The sequence below is a fragment of the Sphaeramia orbicularis genome, chromosome 10 (genome assembly GCF_902148855.1).
Source record: "Sphaeramia orbicularis chromosome 10, fSphaOr1.1, whole genome shotgun sequence".
NCBI lineage: Eukaryota > Metazoa > Chordata > Actinopteri > Kurtiformes > Apogonidae > Sphaeramia > Sphaeramia orbicularis.
This window is the reverse complement of record NC_043966.1, coordinates 38,052,182-38,073,539: the sequence shown is the minus strand read 5'-3', so window position 1 is coordinate 38,073,539 and position 21,358 is coordinate 38,052,182. Positions and strand designations below refer to the sequence as shown.

Genomic DNA, 21,358 nt, shown 5'->3' with positions numbered 1-21,358 from the left:
AGAGCCATACCAGACAGATACAATAGGAAGCTGCAATCAATCACAACTGCAACCCGGAGCATTTTGTTTGGAGAGAAATGTGCCTGCCATCAGGTCCGAGTTCCACAAGCCATCCAGACAAACGTAAAACCAACAATGACATCAGATAGTAGAGCACTCTAAAGTCTAATCTTCCCATAATGCCATGCTAAACCCCACAGAGACCCACGGCAGGGAGAAAGGCTTTTTTATGCCCCAGAACTGCTCCTCCTCCCATGGCCTCTGGCTCTGTGTGCGTGTGCGTATGCGTGTGTGTGTGTGTGTGTGTGTGTGTCCATGCATGTTGGGTTGAGAAAAAGAATTCAAGAGTGAATGGAGATGTCACTGTCAGACTCTGGCCTCCACATGAATTCGCTCCAGAATGGCCATATTGGCAGCTTGTGTGTGAGTGTATGTGTGTGTGTGGAGTGAGAGAGTCGGTCGGGGGTCTCGCCGTTTCCCCTCCACGCCGAGTTCTTACGGGCATGATTGAGCGCGGCAGGACACAGGTCTATATTTCATACTATTCATATGAAGGGAGGCCGTTTCATCTCACACACACATGTTTCCCATTAGATGTGTGTTTATTCTCCCCCATGATGTGCTTTGGCCATGGAAGCCTCTCATCTCTCTGATATTGGAAGTAGGAGTGAAGGTCTGCTAAAGCAAACACAATATCCTAAGCCCCTCCGCTCGCTTTATGAACTATGCAGAGAGGACGACGTCGCACACTGCAGTCACTCTGTTTAATGAGGAGCTGTGCTAGTTGTCCCTCTTAAGACTGTGTGATATTATTTTTCACACTGTGGTTTCAACTTGCTTATCTTAATATGTGTTGCTCTTTGGCTCTTTTGCTGTCTCCTCACCCATTTTTCCCCCTGTGCTGAAAACTTTGACTACTTTTTCACTATTCTCCTCATCTGTCTCTCAAGTCCCCCCACTGTGAAACATGACAGCCTCAACCTCCAACACATCACTCCTCCCGTCTTTTCTCCTGCCTCGGAGATGAAAGCTTTTCTTTGCAGACAAACCACAGCGAGTCCTGTGAGGCCCGAGCCTCTGTTGCTGCTTTTAGTAGCTTTGTTTGCTGCATTTTCTGATTTATTTATACACCTATGATTGTAGCACCTCGTCCATGTCAAGAATCGCAAAGTCTGAGCCTTGCATGTGCATTATGCGAGGCCTGAGTCAAATTCTTGTTTGAAATATACATGAATGCATGAATATATTTATTGTCAAGAGGGACTGGTGCATCTTTGAGAGTCTCATTTCCTGCAGTGGCCCTACTTTGGAACAGAGTGGCGTGATCCTTGAAGGTACCCCACATGCGGCCACCAAATAGAGCTGCCTGGTGCATGGCTCTGTACAATGGCAGAGGGAGGAAAGGGAAATGATTTGCCTCCTATTGGAAGGGCCGGAGCAGTCGCTTCAAAGCGGTGTGCCTGGCTGAGGCTTTAACCGGCCTTCTCTCTGCATTAGATGTGCGTCCTGTGATGAGCCTTTGAAGCAAGTGAGCGGTTCTGGCAAGGAGATTGCGATTGCATTGCACGGGCATTGGGAGTTCGACCCTTTACAATAAGACAAGTCTGCTGGAGTCTGTGTGTGTTACACCAGCTCCGGTCTGCGTCGCTTAAGTAGGCCGGACTTAAAAACGTGTTGACCCGAAAGCCGCAATGTGACGAGGGAACAGCTGCTGTGTCACGTTTGGATGTGCGCTCTCACACATACAGTATATATATCATAAGGTAGAGTGACACTGTGTGCTCTAGCTCCGGAGTCAGCTGTGGTTGGCTTGTGCAGATTAAGGTTTGAGTGTACGTTACAGATGGCAGTAATAATGATCAGATAGCCCTTGTAATGGAGACGGCCCAGTTTGTAATGGCTTCCTAAAACAACACATGGAGTGTCTTTACGAGGCCACAATCCGCCCGGTTATCACAGAGCAAACTGTGTGAATGAGAATAGCATCATGTCAAACAAGCTATTTATTAGTGCACACATCACACACACACATTTCATTTTAATACCGACAGCCTGCATCTTGCCTGCGCTCGGCTTGTTAAAGGCGAGTGTTATCAGAGGAGACGCAGACTCCCGCTACACCAGTTAGACCGTCCTCCCCTTTTACATTCACTGTTAATGAGCCTAATGATGTGTGTCTCTGCGATTGCATCAGTCAATATGCTGTTCAATATGGCTTTTAGAAACCCACTGACAACTTAAGCATGTCCGCCTGGATAAGATCTCCCATCCAAGGGAGGAAAGAAAGAGCAACTAATTTGTCTTGGATTGGATGGGACATGTGTAGCTGTCTTTTACAATCATGAACTGAGATTGTAAGCAGAGAATAGACTTGTCAGTCAAATTCTCTGATAAGAAGCTTCTTTTAAGATGCAGAGAGCATCCGTGTATTAAAAAAAAAAAAAACCCGTGTCCTAGTTATAACAGCAGCCTGCGCCGTCTTATATAAAGATCTTTTGTTTGTTTGTCGGAGATAGTTTTCAGTTGTCTTTTTTTGTCTTTCTCTTTCCTTTTTGATTTCTGGACGGATTTAGTTTCAGTTAGCATTTTATTTTTCAGAAGGGCTTTGTTGATGGTTTTTTTTTTACTTCAGTTTATGTCAGTAGGTGTTTAGTATGTTAGAGACCAGGGATGTTGAGGTTTATGCTTTGTTTGAGAGTTGGCTCATGAGTTTCATAGTCCCGCAGTAGCGATTGCAGATGTGCTCTTTTTTTATTTGCACTGTGCTTTCTGGACTGCAGCATATAATTCAAAGCCAGTTTGGCAAAGCTTGTAATACATTTTTATTCATTAAAGTTTTGTTTCCTGTGTAAATGTTGCTCTCTTCACACCATGAAAAACAGACAGACCCCTGCGACACTGATAAAGGCTGTTTCTTTTATAAACCACAGGGCTTTTGATTGATCTGTCCTTTGGTCTTGATCCCTGGGCTCGGCTGATTAAACCTATCCATCAGCTTCTCTTATCAGTGCCCTAACAGATCGCCTGCAGGACACTGAACTAAAACCCCTGTATTGTTGCTACACAGAAAAAGTCAAAGGCTAAGGACAGGGAGGGGGAGAGGTTTGCCAGAATTCCCCTCTTCAAGGCCTTCTGAACAAAGCTTTAAAAAATCTCCACTATGTTGTTTTAAAAAAAGAATATGGGGTAAAAAAGGTCTCCAGATAGGTATCTGTCAGGCTTTTGTCATAACTGCACACAAACGCACATGCCTCTCTGTTATATTGCAATAACCTCAAAGTGAGGTCGAACAGTAGCATTGTGGATTGTGACAAGAGTGTTTTCCCCGAAGAGTGAAATCAGAAAGTAATGTTTCCTGTCTGCTGTGTCAGCTTCCACTCGTGTTGTGACCCTTGCCTCGGTCACAACTTGCACAGACATCATCCAGATAATGACATCTCTTTCACTGACAGGCATATCATTCACATGTCTGTTCACACACTGACACACACACACACACACACACACACACATACATACAGGCGGATGTACGCGTGCAGGCATGCACTTATGCAAGCTTGAAAACCAAAGAATCCAAGCCCGATCTCAGTGTTATGAATCATCCGATGATTTGCAAGTCAAACAGCCAGTTTCATAAAATGTGTCTGTTATTTTGTGAAATAAATTTGAGTTTCTCATCTTCTGGGTGACTGTTAAAGCAAATACATCAGCATCAGGCAGGAAAACGTGGATGATTACATGTCACTTTGCTCTCATTTATCTGCAAGCATCTATTACCATCATGTTGTCAAGTCAGTGAAAGCAGCACCAGAGAAGCCAACAGATGGGCTCTTATAATTCACAGATGCATGGTTTTAGGACAGTTAAAGAAAGCCGCTCTTATCTCCTCTTAAACTCTGTAAATTGCATTGATTCATGATCTTCTGCGTTGCATAAACAAACAGCGTCACCTACAGTAGTTCACCCTTAATAGAGACATTCATGGAGGATAACAATCAAATCACAACTTGCAAGCGGGAGGGATCATCATCACTTTACTTCTATGCCAAAATCAGATAGTGCTGAAGTTTGCAACTTGCTTCCTTATCAAGAAACAATCAGTCAAAGTTTACATAGTCAAAATTGCACATTGAAGGGAGATGGTTTATTGAATTCCTGTTGCAGCACGCCCTACAGAAGCAGGTGTGGACCTGCTGGCTTGCCTACTTGCCTCCCCCTAGTGATTTCGGGGGGTGGGGGGTGGGAACGTTCCCCAAATGCAAGATGGGAGAAGTTGTCTGCGTGGCACATTCATTAACCTGGTATCTAGCTAATCTCCTAGCTAATTCATTTAGTCCTCAGAGCACTCCTGTGTATTAATATCCTCTCTGTGCTGCTGCTCATGGGATGCAGTAGGAGCGTAGCCATGGCGATGATTGTGTCATTATTTTGCAGTCAGATGAGTGATATCCCAGAGGGCTGTAGCTGGGTTGTCCAGGCCAGTTGAGTGGGACTGATTAGAATTGCAAATGGCCGCCAAGTGTTGTGTTTATTGTGTGTCTCAATATTGGAGACAATCAGGCGAATCAAAGCCCTCAGCTGGAGAGATGGGACTGAGGCACGGTGGGCCTCTCTGGTTGGCACCATGTCCTCAGTGCTTGCACAGTGCCCCCCCCCTCGCCACCCCCCCCACTCCCACTCTTCTTCTGTCTATCGCCGTCTCTCTCCAGTGACTCTGTCGTGTGTACAGGTCCTGAAGTACGTGGACACAGCTGGAGAAAGAGATGGGGAAGACAGAGAGAGCCTCTAAATCTAGTGCACTCAATCATCTGTAGTGTGGCGCTCCTCTCACACAGCTGAGAAATATTAAACACGCTTTATGATAATGAAAGAGCTGGAGACAGACATAAATATCAGAGGCAAAGTGCTGAAGGATTAAAATGTCGTGTACGTTTGCTCATAACACAAATTTGTCATTGATTTCATGGCTTCCTGAATCGTTACAGGCAGAATTATCAGCATTTCATCAGAGGTTAGACGTTTTTTTTTTCCAAGGTTTGTCAGTGATGAGGAATAACAAGTCACTGCGCATATTAAGGGCTCAGACCTATTCCAACCCCCAAAAATGTTGCCTTTGTGCACTTCTGCAAACCACCGATATGTATAATCTCAATGCAATTTGTCTTTTAAGAGTCCTCTCTTTTTTCTTCCTTTATTCAATAGGCAGGAGGTGGTTGGGGTGGATGATGGAAATATAAAATCCAGAACTTTCCAGAGTTCACATCCCAAAACCCACAGGTTTTCAGTTTTAAGCAACAAAAGCACTGGTAATGGTTATACAAGAACTGTGGTTTGATTGAAGTATTACTAAACATATTGTGAGGCATTGTTTAGGCCATAAAAGAGGATTGTTTATGGTTAGGAAAAGATTGGATTCAGTTGAAATATTACGAAATATATTACGAGTCATTTTTATCGCACCTTTGTGTGTATACTTAGGGTTAGGTTTAGCTGTTAACTAAAGCCCAGCTGTCCCAACTCAAACCAAGTACTGTACATTTCTAAATCTAACCCTAATAGTCATCACATTGTTACATTTAAGCATCATTTCTAAAAGCTAACATAAAAAAACAACAAAAAAAACACCTGATAATAGGATAAACTTCTTATTATCCACATCACTGTTAGTACTGATGTAGTCTGGGTTGAGTTTTCATCCCATGCTAAGCACAAAAACTAGAAGATTTTCCCTTGAAAGTGAAGTTAAATACTTACATTTTGGCCTTTAACTTCTGTTATAAGCCTAACCCGAGGCAAGACTTCCATGAGATTTTATGTGGGATTAGGTCTCCGAGTAAAGTTGATGTATGTGCATCTAGAAATGTATTCCAGTTTGCCCAAATATACGATGGCAATATTTTATTCTGGCGGCTGTTTTGTGGTTGTCTGCACACTGTTCTGTTGTCAAGGCCTACAAATGGAACCTATTGACTGGGTGACAGACTGTGGTACAAAGTACCCTCAACACACACATTTTCTCTGCAAATCACTTGTGAATTGTTCATCCTCAACGATTGGCCATTACACCATTATTGACTCACTGTTTGTACAAGATTCAGCTGAAATCCATCTGAAAGCCATCCAGCACTGTTGTGTGAGACAGGAAGCTAGTGTAATGTAGCTTACCGTGTAATTCACTCTGTCAGTTGTTCACAGAGAGGCCTATCTTCTCTTGTTTCGCTACTGTTGGCTTTTAAAGAATGTGTGTGCGTCCGTAAAGTACATACACATCCAAGAATGTGTGTGTGGGCACTCATGCATGGCTACGTCCCTGTACGAACATAGGATAATACCTCGGGTCATACATGTTCCACATATAGCACCGCGTGACCAGTCACAACAGGCATGTGTGAGGCCCAGGTACAGGCACGCAAACAGGTACTGCTACAGGGAAATTATTACTAAAGTGGAATTTTATTGCGCCACACACGTTTTCTGCAGTCCTCGCCGCTGTAGGCTAAATAAAAAAACTAAGTGAGGAATGTGTTCACACTCTGCGGAAACCTTTACTGCGTGTTTTTACAGTGACTGGTGAACGAAGGGGAAGGCCGGCAGCCATCACAAGGCTCGTATGTCTCGACAAGATCTGATCAAGAGTCAGTAGCTTTGAAAAGCAACAGTCGGTCGTTGCATATGAGAAGCTGCTCACGGCCTGTTTAGACAGCGCTGTGTGCTGTTAGGCTTGACAAGCAGTTGATGAGAAATCCCAAGACTTGTGTGTCTGTCTGTTTGTGTGTGCGTACGCAAGGAGAGAAAAAAGAGAATGGGTGAGAGGGAGAGTGTGTGTCAGATCGCCAACGTGGCTGTTTGTGAGTGTGTGAAACTGAGGAGAGAGTTCATGAGGTGACATCTCGTCAGCTGTTTGACTTTCCCAGTTTCCCAGGGAAGCAGTTTCGAGAACAATGCAAAAAGAAAAACCACCAACCACCGACAATTGAAATGCCACAAAAAAAAAAAAAAAGAACGGAAAAAAAATAACAACCCCCGTTTGTTGGTGACTGAATTATTGCCGTTGCTTGAGATTGGAGACGGGGGGAAATGTGTGAGTGACTGCACTGTGCTTGTAGCAGACACATATCACCTGCCGGACTCTTCTACCCATCCATCTCCCCGCGCTCCTCACAATAGCAGGAATACATTAAAAAAGAGTGAGTCAGGAGGGAAGGGGACGCAAGATAAATATTGTGTTAGTATTTTCCCTCCCTCTCCTTTGCAATTGTCTTTCACACTGACAGATGAACAATGGAAGTATTTTGAACTTTGCTGCGTGCTATCTTTTACTTCTAGGTTCAGAACCGTGCTGTCAAAGCCAGACGTGTTCTGGCAGAGATTGATTGATTTACTCTCTCAGCGCCATGTCTTCTCTTTGTTCTTCCAGGAAGGGTTTGGTTTCTCTCCAGTATTCCAGACTCTCTGTAGCTGTGTCATATTAACACCTGTTAACAACATACAGGCTCATAAACTATCGATTCGGCTCCTTTTTGATCGTAAAAGTGTTGCTGTAAACTCCTACATTGGAAGCACTTCATTCCATATTGTGAAAGAGACAACTCTTTCACCAGCGCTTTGAAGGGAGGCAACACAGACAGATATCAATATCATATCTTTTCATTTAAGGAAAAACCTCATTAGTACTGGGTGTCGGGTTTGTTTAGGAGATTGTCTTGTGGCTGATTTGATTCCCAGATGCGTCAGTGCCAAAACACTGCTGAGCTTTGCAACTTCAACTCCTCCTCCTCCTCCTCCTGCTCTTCGTCCTCCAGCTGAGGTGTGTCTGGGAACTGAAGCATTCCAAGCACGAGTTGAAAAAATTAGTTAACTTTAGTTATAAAGCGTAGCCTGACTCTCATCCTCAATGAGCTTTTCGCTTTGACTCATTATACAGCCTAAAACTCAAGTAATTTTTGACCACGCTGAGATAGGAGGGCAATTGTTAGAAACTGAATTTAACCATGACTGGCTCTATCTGAGGCAAACAGAATTTAAATAACTACTGTATAATATGGAGCTGTGCGTGTGAGTCTTGCTGTGTGTTTATTAGTACATGTGATGTGTTGACTGAGTAGGAACATTACAGGCCTGGTTTGTGTGTGAAATGCTTTTTTCAGGGCTTATCGATGGAGTTGGGAGATACCGAGCAGAAAATGGCTGCTGGTTAACTACCCGGGTGGCTGCGTTGGTTTGATAATGCTTATGATTCCTTTTCCCCAAGCGAGAATGAAATACAATCATGCGAGCATGTGAGAGAGGGACGCTATTGTTCATCTGGGAGGTTCCTTGGATTTCTATGATCTGCTCGCTGCTGATTACAACCTTGCATCCTGGTCCAGCTCTTCTTGACTCGTGGCTCTGCAGCTCATAGTCCTGGGGGATTCCTCTTTCCTCGACCGTCCAGGGCTGCTACCACCACTCATGTGCACTGACTCTGGCACAACAAGGGTGTCACGCACATGTACACACACCCAGACAGGCATGGATGTGGACACGTATATGTGCACACCAACACGCTCACGCATACAGTGGGTTCTGGCCAGGCGGGTTTTGGCAGTGACTGTAGACTAGGCCTGTGGAGAGATCTTTACGGAGCATGCAGAGCCCATCTGTGGCCGCTCCTCGGTGATGGGAGGCAGCTGGCTGTGTGTGTTTGTTGTATGTGTTTGCGCATGTGTTGCACCGCGGCCAGAGGGGAAGGAGCTGGAAGAGGAGGAGAGCGGCTTGTGTGTGTTTGGGTCACAGAGCAGGTCCAGAATGAGGGTTAAACTCAGGCTGAAACTGACCTAAACGCTCCAGTCCACAGGTGTCAAACATACGACCCGTGGGCCAAAACCGGTCCATGGGATGAATATGTGAAATGCAAAATTACACAGAAGATTTTAGAGGTCACATTCAGACCAATATGATCTAAAATGGGTTGAACCAGTAAAATACTATCATGATAACATATAAATAATTACAACTCCACATTTTTTCTCTTTGTTTTAGTGTAAAAAAAATGCTTTTCATGAAACTGTTTACGTTTACAAAATATCCTCACAAATTTTGTCTTAAGAGAAGAAAGCGCAATTTGACAAATATTCTGTTTGTTTCGACATGTTTTGTGTATTTGTAGATCCACTGTGATCTGTAAGTTGTAATGCACATGTGCAAATGATAAACTGAGGCATGATATTGTTAAAATTGCACTTATTTTTCTTAAGAAATGTCAAGTTAATCATGTTATGCACATTTTTTAAAGGATAGTTTGTAAATGTAAACATTTTTACAATGTAATTTTAGTTTTTTCACTCTAAAACATAGAGAAATGTTTTGGAGTTTACATTATTTATAGTTTATTATGTTATGATGTGACTGGACTGGCCCACTTCACATTATATTGGGCTAGTCTATAGTATATATAGTCTATCTTTCTGAGCCAAGCCTCTCCTCTCCTCTCCTCTCCTCTCCTCTCCTCTCCTCTCCTCTCCTCTCCTCTCCTCTCCTCTCCTCTCCTCTCCTCTCCTCCCCTCCTTTCCTCTCTTCTCCTCCTCTTCTCTCCTCTCCTCTCCTTTCCTCTCCTCTCCTCCCCTCTCCTCCTCTCCTCTCCTCCCCTCCTTTCCTCCTTCTCTTCCTCTTCTCTCCTCTCCTCTCCTCTCCTCCCTTCTCCTCCCCTCCTCTCCTCTCCTCCTTTCCTCTCCTCTCCTCCTTTCTTCTCCTCTCCTCCCTTCTCCTCCTCTCCTCTCCTCTCCTCTCCAGCTGGAAGAGCTCAGTCCCTGGGCTCTGACCATGAATAAGTGGGGACTCACAGACCAACAGCCTGGGCCTTCTCTCGCTTGTCAGTGATACCGTGGATGACGTTCAATCACAACCGCATACACCCATGTTCACTTTCCTCCCCTGCTCTTACATAGGGATGGGCTCAGCGCTGACAGAAACCACAGAGGCCATAAGAAGAAACAGATTATGCTCTTTCTCCTCCCTAATGACTTCTGACACTCCTCTCTCTCGCTCAACGGTCCTCTTCAGCCTGTTCCTCAGCTAACAACGTCCACTTCTGTCCTCCTTGTGGCAAGGCCATCTGGGCGTCATCTTGTTAGCTCATTATGGCCGCAGATAGTGCGGGCCGCTAGCCCCTCATGTGACAGTGATAGAGGGCAAGCATACTGAGCCTGTTTGGTGAACATGAGAGGTGTGTGTCGGCCACACTCGTGTGTTTCTTAGCTTGTCTGTGTGCAACTGTTATGAGTCACGCTGAATCTGATTTGCTCTGCATGCCAGCCTGTTGACTGAGCTAACTGAGGCTTGTGTGTGTTTGTCTGTGTGAGAGAGGGAGGGTGTCTGTGTTCACACGTACAAAAGCAGTTCTCCGCAGGGTGGAATTCAGGATATTCTGTCTGCCTTTTTTGCCTCTGACATCTTCATTTATGTCTCTTTAAAGGGGACAGTCCAAAGGGAAAATACCAGTTTTTTTGTTTTGCTGTTCAGCAAGTCACTGCTGCCAAGCCAAGCCTACTGGGCCTGGAGTTTAAATGCATCCTGGATAGGGTTTATGTAGTTTATCCACTACCCGTTGGCGGGTTCGTCCTGTTTTTCTATAATAAGGGTCAAATCCTTCCTGCTTTGCTAAACAATTCTGGAGCCAGATGGGTCTTGTTTTCTTTAATTTCAGGATCCGTGTGTTTGTTCGTGTGTCTTTCTACGTGTGTGTGGCCTGGGCCGCTCTCTAGCATTGAGACAACTTGTTTACTGTGTTTGACATGTGAGGAAATCGGTGTGTGTACACTGCAGGGCGTGTGTTTATGTGTGTGTGTTTATAGTCAGGTCTCCCTAAGAACATCTGCCCCTGCGACAGCCTGACAGAAGCCAGTTATGTATACAAGCATTCGGGTTGAGCCGCCGGCTATGAGCTCAGAGCTCTGACCAGCTCACCTTCCCACGGTGTCTCAACAAGTGCCGGAGGAAGACGAGTCGAGCTGGTTTCAGATCTGTTAGTCATATAAGTCGACAGTTCACATGATTCAGCGGCATTAAGACGGTAAATGTGGCAAATATCTCTGGATATGCACAAACATACTGACAGTTTGATGATACGTGCTTCTCCCTCCCAAGTATGAAATGATCACGCCGTGTCAACATCTTTCGCTGGATCTTAACCACACATGAAGAGCGTAACGATTTCAGAAGCCGCTGCTTGAATGTTTCCATTGTGAGGACGAGCAAGTATGTGGCTTTATCTCGATGGATCTGAAAGCGGTTTAAAGCTGAAACAGTCCCTACCCGCCTGCAGACAATTATATAATATTGATTGACTTTTACCCTGTGATTACACAAAATGTCGACTGCTTCGGGCAAGTGAATCAGCTCTAAATCCAGACCGATATGTGTATATGTTACACAAGAGCCCGACTACAATAGTCTTTGCATAACACAGCTTTGGTCTCTTTGAGGACTTAAGTGTAACCCTGTAATGGGAATAATGTTTCATGAACTGCCATAAGACATTTCCGAACTGTAAGCCTGTGAAACATTGATTTCAGTGGCTGTAAATATGGCTGCCATATGGAAAGTGTCATCTTTAATAATAGGGGGGAGTCAGCCACTCAGATGCTGTGGATAATGTAAGAGAGAAATGATAATTGGTGAGGGAACACTTTACCAGGCGTGATAATTACAACACTGATAGCGAGGGGAATAGAGTACCTGTTGTGGTGATGATTATGTGTGCAGAGTGTGTATGTATTTGTTTTTACATGGCGCACTTGTGTATTTTTAAAGGCCAGGGAGAAAGACTAAATGATCAGCTGCAGAAATGAGACATAAAAGACTAAATTGGCTGGACCAATAGTGATTTGTAAAGGCCAATATAATAATGGCAGTTTGAGAATGGAAAAAGCCAAAAAGAATGGATTTATTGACTGTTTTTGATCTTGTGACACTGTTAAACTGACTTCACAATTAATCACTTGGCAATCACCTTAACAGTGTCATCACAAAAGACTGTAATTGAAAGGTTCGTTGTGTGAGATTCAGGGGGATTTAGGATGACCTCATTATAGAAATGGGATGTAATATTCATACTAATGTTTTAATTGTGTGTAATCAACTGAAAAGAAAAATATTTAGTTTTTTTTTTTTCCCTTACTATGAACCATTTGTATCTGGTGGGCAAAAAACAACCTACAGTATATGTTTATCAGTAGTCTGAGCATTTTCTTTAAAAATCCAGGAAGTAGATCCATAATTCAACAATAATCACATTATGACTTCTTCCAAATCATGCAGCTCTGCTGTATTTTTATTAGAAACTGAGTTTCTGTTGAACTGAAAATCTAGGTACAAGTAATAAATACCAAAAAGATAGATCATTTAATCTCAATGATTCATACATCTGGAACTCAACATCAAAAACTGTTAAAAAAAAAAAAAAAAGGATTTGGAAGTAATTTTTATTCAGTTATCACTACCATTTGGCTAATATTAACCATCTGTCACAGTCTGAGATATCCGATTAATTGGCCCATCCAGTGGGTAGTACCTGCATCTGTCCTTTGGCATGGGCCCCTGGTACTGCTGTATTTGTAATTGATTTTAATTGATATGTATGGCATGTTCATGCTGCTGCTCAGGAGGAACAAATCAATTTGTCACCATTCTGTGGATATGAGCTGCCTCTGCCTCTTTCTCTCACAGTTCCTGTGTCTCGGGTCCATTCATTCGGTGCTCGAGGCTGCCTGCCAGTGCTGTGCTCGGGGCCGAGGCCCGAGTTGACTGGACGGGGGTGGAGAACATGGGGGAAGGGCCGGTTTGAGGCTCTGTAAGGGGCTTTGAGAGGGCCTTAGTGTAGGCGGCGTTTTATATGAAAGTCGGCGAGGGCAGGGTGCCTGAATAGGGGTGGCTGGGAAGTTGGGCTGGGAAGGTCCAGGATGCACCCCACAGTGCTTTTGTGCTCTCTCACATCCGTGTATGTGTATGTGTGTATGGAGAGGTGGTGGTGGCGGAGGGGGTGTAGCATATGTGAGATCATGTGCTCATATTCACCAGTGGAATGTAAAAAGAGAGGGAGGGGAAGGGGTCTCCTCTCGCCTCTTTTTCCTCTGCTTCGTTGTTTTCTGTTCTCTCTCCGCTGTGCTGTACCGTAGGCCTGTTTGTATAAGCTCTTTACAGGATTGAGCACGCCATGGAGCCATCCAGATGAAACAAAACCAACCTCATTTGGCTGTTTTGAAAATGATTCTCTTTATTTTGTTTGGTTCAGTCAAATCCACCTCGTTTGACATGAGGGGAATAAAGGCGCTCTTACGTTCAGGGTCATTTCCCAGAAACATCGTTTGTATCTGCACTGCTCTTCCTCTGTTCACTCTACTTCTTTCATCAACAGGTTTTATAAAGTCTCTGGACAACAAGAATGAAAGATGCAATTCAACCTCCTTCCCCCCCGTTTTCCCTTTCGACCTCCTCAAAAGTACAATAATCTTCAGTCACTCGTCTCCTCCTCTCCATTGCGTGGCTGTGTGTAGCACCGGAGTGGTGCTGATTAAGCCAACAGAGAGACAAACGGGAGACAAAGTCCCAGCCCACCAGTTTAGTTTCACATCCTGGACTGGAGCTGGGCTGCAGCTTGCCAAGTGGAGGGCTTTTAAACTGGGCTAAACACTAATTGCTGCCCTATTTCTTTTATGTTGCTTCTTTCCCATCTGCGATGGCGCTTCCAGACCTCCACAGCAGCCAGAGCCTCATTATAGCAGACAGTTAACAAAGGCTGGGAAACAGAAGCGGAGAATTCACTTAGGATAGCTATCTAACCGCCAACTAGAAGGCCTGCTCGGGAAAATTGAATCAATGACAGGGGCCGGGCTTGTGATTAAATCCTTCAGGGATATTAAGATATTAAGATTTTGGAAATCTTAATTATTCATCTAAATTATTGCAGCTCACTTTGATAGTAAAATAAATGGGTTGTAAAACTGAAAAGTGATGTGCAAGGTTCATTGTTTTACTTGATAGCCACGCTTTTTAATATATTTAACACTCCTGAAACAAAATGTTAAGAAAAAAAAGTTGCCAACAGAGTAACAGAAAATAGACACCTACTTGTTGAATGAAACAAATCAAGCTCTAATTGTGATGTTTGCCTGGTCTTTCTTTTCATCCCTCTTCTAGTTTCACGCTTGTTTTTCTGTAGGTGTTTTTGTGTGTGTTGAGAGGGAGTGGGGGGGGCTGTTGGGGTGGTGGGTAAGAGAAACAGAATGAGGAAAATGTTGAGGAGGTGAATGAGAGTGAAGGATAAAGCAAAGGGGGAATGAGATTGGGGAGTAGGAATAGAGGGGGCTGAGATTGGGGGAAAATGGAGAGAAGATGGGGAGGAGAGGGGGTGGTCAGCAACAAAGCCTAATGTTGCCATGGAAACTTGTTTATGCCTCACTGATGCATCTTGTAGATCCAATTAGAGACTGATTGTGTCCATGTCTTCATAGACAAATGCACGTGACCAAGCATAGTGCACACACACTCACACACACATGGATTTACATCTCCACGATGCACATAACACGCGCATATGGGCAGAGGGTTGCTTCTGAAAACCAGCAAATTGTTGGGAGAGGCAGGACAAAGGATACCCCACGTTCTCTCTTATCAGCCCTTGAATTAGCGCGACCCCTCCTCTCACCCCCGGCCCCCTCCTCACCCCCATAAGCATCAGACAATAGCATGGAAATAACGTCTCACCCACTTCCAAGCATATACAAGAGCTCCCGTCCTCATACTCTTTTATGACATTAAAAAAAAAAGAAGGGGGAGGGGGGGGGGGGGTCGGGGGAAGGCTGGGCCGGATTTTTTTGCAAATTTCATTTTGCATTTATCTCTTTTGTGAATGAAGTCATTTATTTGGTAATTCCCCTGTCTGAGAAGAATGACTATGAATGTTGAAAAAGCTTTAATCCAATCATGTTCATTTTCATGGGGGGTATTTCTTCACAAAATGGGACTCTTTAAATGATCATTTCTTACAATGGCTGGCCGTTTGCCAGTGTTTAACATCAGGCTATCGTAAGCTCCCACACACACGCGCGCACACACACACACAGACACCCACACATCACTATCCTTACACACTCCTCTATCAGTCTTTTTCAGAAGGCATCAAGGTTCTGCCTTCTCCAGGCCTGTCTGAAGAGTCAGTTATTTAGTGGTGAAATGATGTGTGTGATGATGAAATGAGGGGCTGCAGATAAGGTGAGATTACACTCACAGGGAAAAAGAAGGGAGAGACAGAGAGAGGCCCGGCCCCTGATGTCTTGTTAAAACGTGAGGGATCAGAAAGAACAACAAATGCATTGCGCGCTGCTAAATCCTGCTTAAATCCGCTGGCATGGGCAGATCTAGCAGATAGCCCTGCTGCTGTGCTCACTGTCTGCAACCACAACACACACACACACACACACACATACACACATACATAAACACACCCGTGGTCAGTCCGGCTGTCTGGGTTAATGCTTGGCTAACTGGGACAGCAGAGCTGAACCATGTTGACATTTTAAGCCTCAAACAAGTCCAGAACAATGATTCAGCCCGTCTGCCCCCCCATCAGACCGCAACCTCAGCCCATTTTGCTGACCGACTAGCACACATACACACACACACACACACACACACGTAGACCTGCATAAACATACACACCACTGCCCAAACACATTACAAGTGATCAGTGTGTTCCCCCACCCCCACTCTTCACACACACTTACCCACACACACACTGAGTCTCCTCCTGTTCTCCACCTTTAGTGAATAAACGAGAACAAGAGATGATCTGATTGAGTTGGCAGCAGAGAGCGAGGTGTAGAGGTACAGTAAGGCCAGATGGATTATCTTAATCCTCCAGTAGATGATCATGGCAGCGGGAAGATGAACCAAGGAAGCCTTAACCTCTTCACTGACCCCTCGACCACTGTTTTCCCCTCAGAAACTCGGACCTCTGAAGTAGAAGCGGTGTAGATATTAAAGTCAAGCCCTCGTCTTATGTGGAACTCTGAAAATATGAGAGGGAAAAAAAAAAAAAAAATCTGTGGCATTCTTTGGCCATAATCCCGTCTGTGTAGCCATTTCTGCGGCAGCCATTTTGTGTTTGGCCATCTTGTTTCTCTCCCTGCAAACTTTTGGTATACTTTGATTTAGGTCCAAGTAGGAGAAAGAACTTCAGAGGATTTGTGTGAAGTGTGCTGTCGACTAACACTGAAAAATGTCATGCCGCTACATGCAGTGTTTTTTTGGTGGCAAATTAACTACACCCTGCCTAAAAGCCCAAGCCAGACAAATCTAAACCCATAACTCCTGTAGCTCAAAGTATTAAGACTATATAAACTATGGTGCAATTATATGCTGCTTTTCCAGACTTCCTTTATGATGTGTTACTTACATTTTGTCTTGTTATTTTTTTCTTTCCTCAGATTTGTAGCTGGAAAGGGCCTGGTGATCTACCCAGACATCGGGGATAAACTGGATATCATCTGTCCTAAAGCGGACCAAGGCAGAGAGTATGAGTACTACAAGCTGTATCTGGTGAAGCGGGAGCAGGCGGAGAGCTGCAGTACAGTCCTTGATCCTAATGTCCTTGTTAACTGTAACAAGCCAGAAAAGGACATCAAGTTCACCATCAAATTCCAGGAGTTCAGCCCCAACTACATGGGCTTGGAGTTTAAGAGGAATGTCAACTATTACATCACCTGTAAGTTCTTCCTAAAACATCATTCATAGTCAGTGTTTTCACCTCCTCTTAACACAATACAGACTTCACACCTGGGTTACCTCTTGTAAAATGTCTACCTCGTACAACAGTACCAGAGCAACATGTAGAGTTAGTATGCTTTACTCATGGCACAGACAAAGAAACTGCGTAGGAAAATGTGGTGTCAGTGCTGGATTAAAACTGACAATTTGATTTCATACTGTGTTTTCTGTATGTTTGGGAGCATGTTGCATAGTGGAAAATCCATTTATTCCAGTATTACATGCAGTTTTGGAGAATACGTTGTATAGGCACACATAAAAATAAAGCAGCACATTATTTTACAGGTTTGTAATTTCATAAATAATTTACTAAAAGTTGCCAGAGGAAAAAAACTTTAAATTTGACATAATTAGAGAATGCAGACAGTTGAATTTGTGTATATCCATTCAATTAATTCCAATTACAGCCCGGTTGAACCTTGAGTCATTTAGTTAGTTCACAGCGGGTCAGATAAACATGCAGAAATGTGACTTTTGGAGTAGGCTAATGAAGCTGGAACCATGCAAGCATTTGCACCTTCCCTGGGCTTGACGTTGGTAATGGAAGGTAGCAAATGAGAGGCAGAGGTCACACCACAGGAGTGTGTTTCTGGGAGTGTTTTTTACTCATTTAGGTCTGTACTGCAGAGATTCCCAACCAGGAGCAGACTACATGTACCCCAGGTGCCTCTGCAGTATCCTAGGGGTACTTATGACAAAGATTTGGTTGAAAAAGTCCACATGCATTTAGTTAAAATGGAGAAACAACAGTAAGATTAGAACCATCTTCTTGATGAAGGCTACAATAACTCTTTATTTATTTATTCATTTATTAATTTAACTGTATTTAACCAGGAAGTCCCATTGAGATTGGGAATCTCTTTTGCAAGGGAGACCTGGCCAAGGTAGCAGCCATACAAAGTCCAAAAAACATAAAACATATACATGATACACAATGAACAATAAAACACAATAACAACTATTCAACCATAATGGCATCAAGAAAAACAGTGACATTCCCCCTTCGCTGCATTCTCCATGATACTTTTAAAATCATTAATAGAAATAAATGTATGTAGTTTTACAGTTTTTTGAAGATTATTCCACGACCATGGTGCATGGTAGGAAAATGCTGTTTTTCCAAAGTCTGTCAGAACTCAGGGAACAGTCAAAAGCAACCACTTTGAGGAACATAAATGAAAACTACTAGAGCTATTAAGGTGAATGTGACACTGAAACACTTTTAACATAATGCTTTACAGTGCATAAAAACTACTTAGCTCACAAATTGAAGTACTTACCTAGAGCTAGAGTAAGCTAAAAAAAAAATGCTAACCTGGGTAAGCTAGCATAATAATTAGCTGAAAGTAACAAACAGCTGAAATAGGAGGCTAATGTTAATAATAATCATGCAGACACTCATAATTATTTGTATTAAAATCACTGTTTTTATACAGGGTGTCCCATAAGTCTCCATATATAGGAAAAATAAACGTTTCTTGACATAAACCATTATTATTTATATAATATGCTCTATATGACTGCCATTTTCAAATTGATCCAAAACACTTGCTGTTTTTTTGAACTTGACAATAAGTTTTGCCACAGTGTCGTGTGTGATACTCGTCCCATGTTTTCTGTTAAATGCGCTTGCAACCATACGACTGCTTGCTGAACCGGCCATCAGGATGATTTCAAGTTGTTGCTCTTTATTCAAATGCATTCTTTGGGTTATCTGAAATATAAAGAAATACATGTTAGAACCATATATGTATGGAATGTATTATGTCTCCTATGTATGGAGACTTATGGGACACCCTGTAGTTCATTGAAGTAGAATTTAGCAGGTCCGTAAAGGGCTTCTTTTACAGGTTACAGCAATGATTTTCAAGGTAGCAAATGAGAGGTAGAGGTCACACCACAGGAGAGTGTTTCTGGGAGTATTTTTTACTCATTTAGGTCTGTACTGCAGAGATTCCCAACCAGGAGCAGGGTACATGTACCCCAGGTGCTTCTGCAGTATCCTAGGGGTACTTGTGACAGAGATTTGGTTGAAAAAGTCCACATGCATTTAGTTAAAATGGAGAAACAACAGTAAGATTAGAACCATCTTGTTGATGAAGGCTACAATAACTATTTATTTATTTATTCATTTATTTATTTAACTTTATTTAACCAGGAAGTCCCATTGAGATTGGGAATCTCTTTTGCAAGGGAGACCTGGCCAAGGTAGCAGCCATACAAAGTCCAAAAAACATAAAACAAATACATGATACACAATGAACAATAAAACACAATAACAACTATTCAACCATAATGGCATCAAGAAAAACAGTGATTTTCCCCCTTCGCTGCATTCTCCATGATACTTTTAAAATCATTAATAGAAATGAATGTATGTAGTTTTACAGTTTTTTGAAGATTATTCCATGACCATGGTGCATGGTAGGAAAATGCTGTTTTTCCAAAGTCTGTCAGAACTCAGGGAACAGTCAAAAGCAACCACTTTGAGGAACATAAATGAAAACTACTAGAGCTATTAAGGTGAATGTGACACTGAAACACTTTTAACATAATGCTTTTCAGTGCATAAAAACTGCTTAGCTCACAAATTGAAGTAGTTACCTATAGCTAGAGTAAACTAGAAAAAAAAAATGCTAACCTGGGTAAGCTAGCATAATAATTTGCTAAAAGTAACAAACAGCTAAAATAGGAGGCTAATGTTAATAATAATCATGCAGACACTCATACCAACCAGGAGCAGGGCATATGTACCCCAGGTACTTCTGCAGTACCCTAGGGGTACTTGTGACAGAGATTTGGTTGAAAAAGTCCACATGCATTATGTTAAAATGGAGAAACAACAGTAAGATTAGAACCAATTTCATCTTGATGAAGGCTACAATAACTATTAAAGTGAATGTGACACTGAAACACTTTTAACATACTGCTTTACAGTGCTTAAACACGAGTTAGCTCATAAATATAAAATTGAGGTAGTTACCTATAGGTATAGTAAGCTAAAAAAATAATAAATGCTAACCTGGGTAAGCTAGCATAATAATTAGCTAAAAGTAACAAACAGCTGAAATAGGAGGCTAATGTTAATAATAATAATAATCATGCAGACACTCATACATAATTATCTGTATTAAATTTGCTGAGTTTATAGTTCATTTAAGTAGAATTTAGCAGGTCAGTAAAGGGTTGCTTTGACAGGTTACAACAAGGATTTTCAAGGTAGCAAATGAGAGGTAGAGGTCACACCACAGGAGAGTGTTTCTGGGAGTATTTTTTACTCATTTAGGTCTGTACTGCAGGTCTGTACTGCACAGATTCCCAACCAGGAGCAGGGTACATGTACCCCAGGTGCTTCTGCAGTATCCTAGGGGTACTTGTGACAGAGATTTGGTTGAAAAAGTCCACATGCATTATGTTAAAATGGAGAAACAACAGTAAGATTAGAATCAGTTTCATCTTGATGAAGGCTACAATAATTATTAAGGTGAAAGTGACACTTTTAACATACTGCTTTACAGTGCTTAAACACGAGTTAGCTCATAAATATAAAATTGAAGAAATTACCTATAGGTATAGTAAGCTAACAAATAATAAATGCTAACCTGGGTAAGCTAGCATAATAATTAGCTAAAAGTAACAAACAGCTGAAATAGGAGGCTAATGTTAGCGTGTATGAATAATCATGCAGACACTCATACATAATTATTTGTATTAAAATCGCTGAGTTTATAGTTCATTTGAGCAGAATTTAGCAGGTCAGTAAAGGGTTGCTTTGACAGGTTACAACAAGGATTTTCAAGGTAGCAAATGAGAGGTAGAGGTCACACCACAGGAGAGTGTTTCCAGAATATATGAATTAATTTTCTCTTGTACTGCATTGATTCTTAACCTGGAGTAAAATACATGTACCTCAGAAGGACTTCTGCAGTTTTCTTGGGGTATTTGTGAAGGAGATTTGGTGAAACAGTGTAAATCCACATAGAAAGGATTAGTCTAGGATTAGAATTGATTTCACATCAATCACCCACAGTAAATGTTTATTATTGTACATTTACCTTCAGTCAACCTGAAACACTTAACCACATATTGCACTTTAGACTACATGCAAGCTAGTTATTTTCTACATTGAGAAATAAAAATAGTAATGTGATGTAATATAAAGAGCAAGTGTTTGTTATAGCAAGAAAAAAGTTTTTGCTAAATCAGTTAAGATAAGAGATTATTCAACGGATTGCTAAACTAGCTTCTATAGCCATGTGTATAGAATTAGAACAGGATTAGAACTGATTTCACACTTAAAATCTATAGTAAATGTTTATTATTATATAAATTATATAATATACTGTTTAGCTGAAACCGTTTTAACACTATTTTGCAGTTTAGAGTACATAAGAGACAGCTTAGTGTTTCATAAAGCAAGCTAAAGTAACAGACAGAGGCTAAAAGGTTAAGAGGGAAATATAATAGCAGTAAGAATAGGCACTTTTACAATATTTGTGTTTAAACATTAAATCTGTAGTGTATGTAAGTGCAATTTATCAGGTCAGTAAAGCGG

The 21,358-nt window shown here is 42.3% G+C and overlaps 1 protein-coding gene across 1 annotated transcript in view; it reads left to right on the top strand.

Moving 5' to 3' along the window:
* Positions 1-21,358, top strand: part of efnb1 (ephrin-B1) — a 74,950-nt gene that overhangs the window by 11,296 nt on the left and 42,296 nt on the right. The window contains exon 2 of the mRNA XM_030145473.1: positions 16,464-16,741. Within this exon, the coding sequence (XP_030001333.1) occupies positions 16,464-16,741 (278 nt within the window). The remainder of the gene's footprint in view (positions 1-16,463; positions 16,742-21,358) is intronic.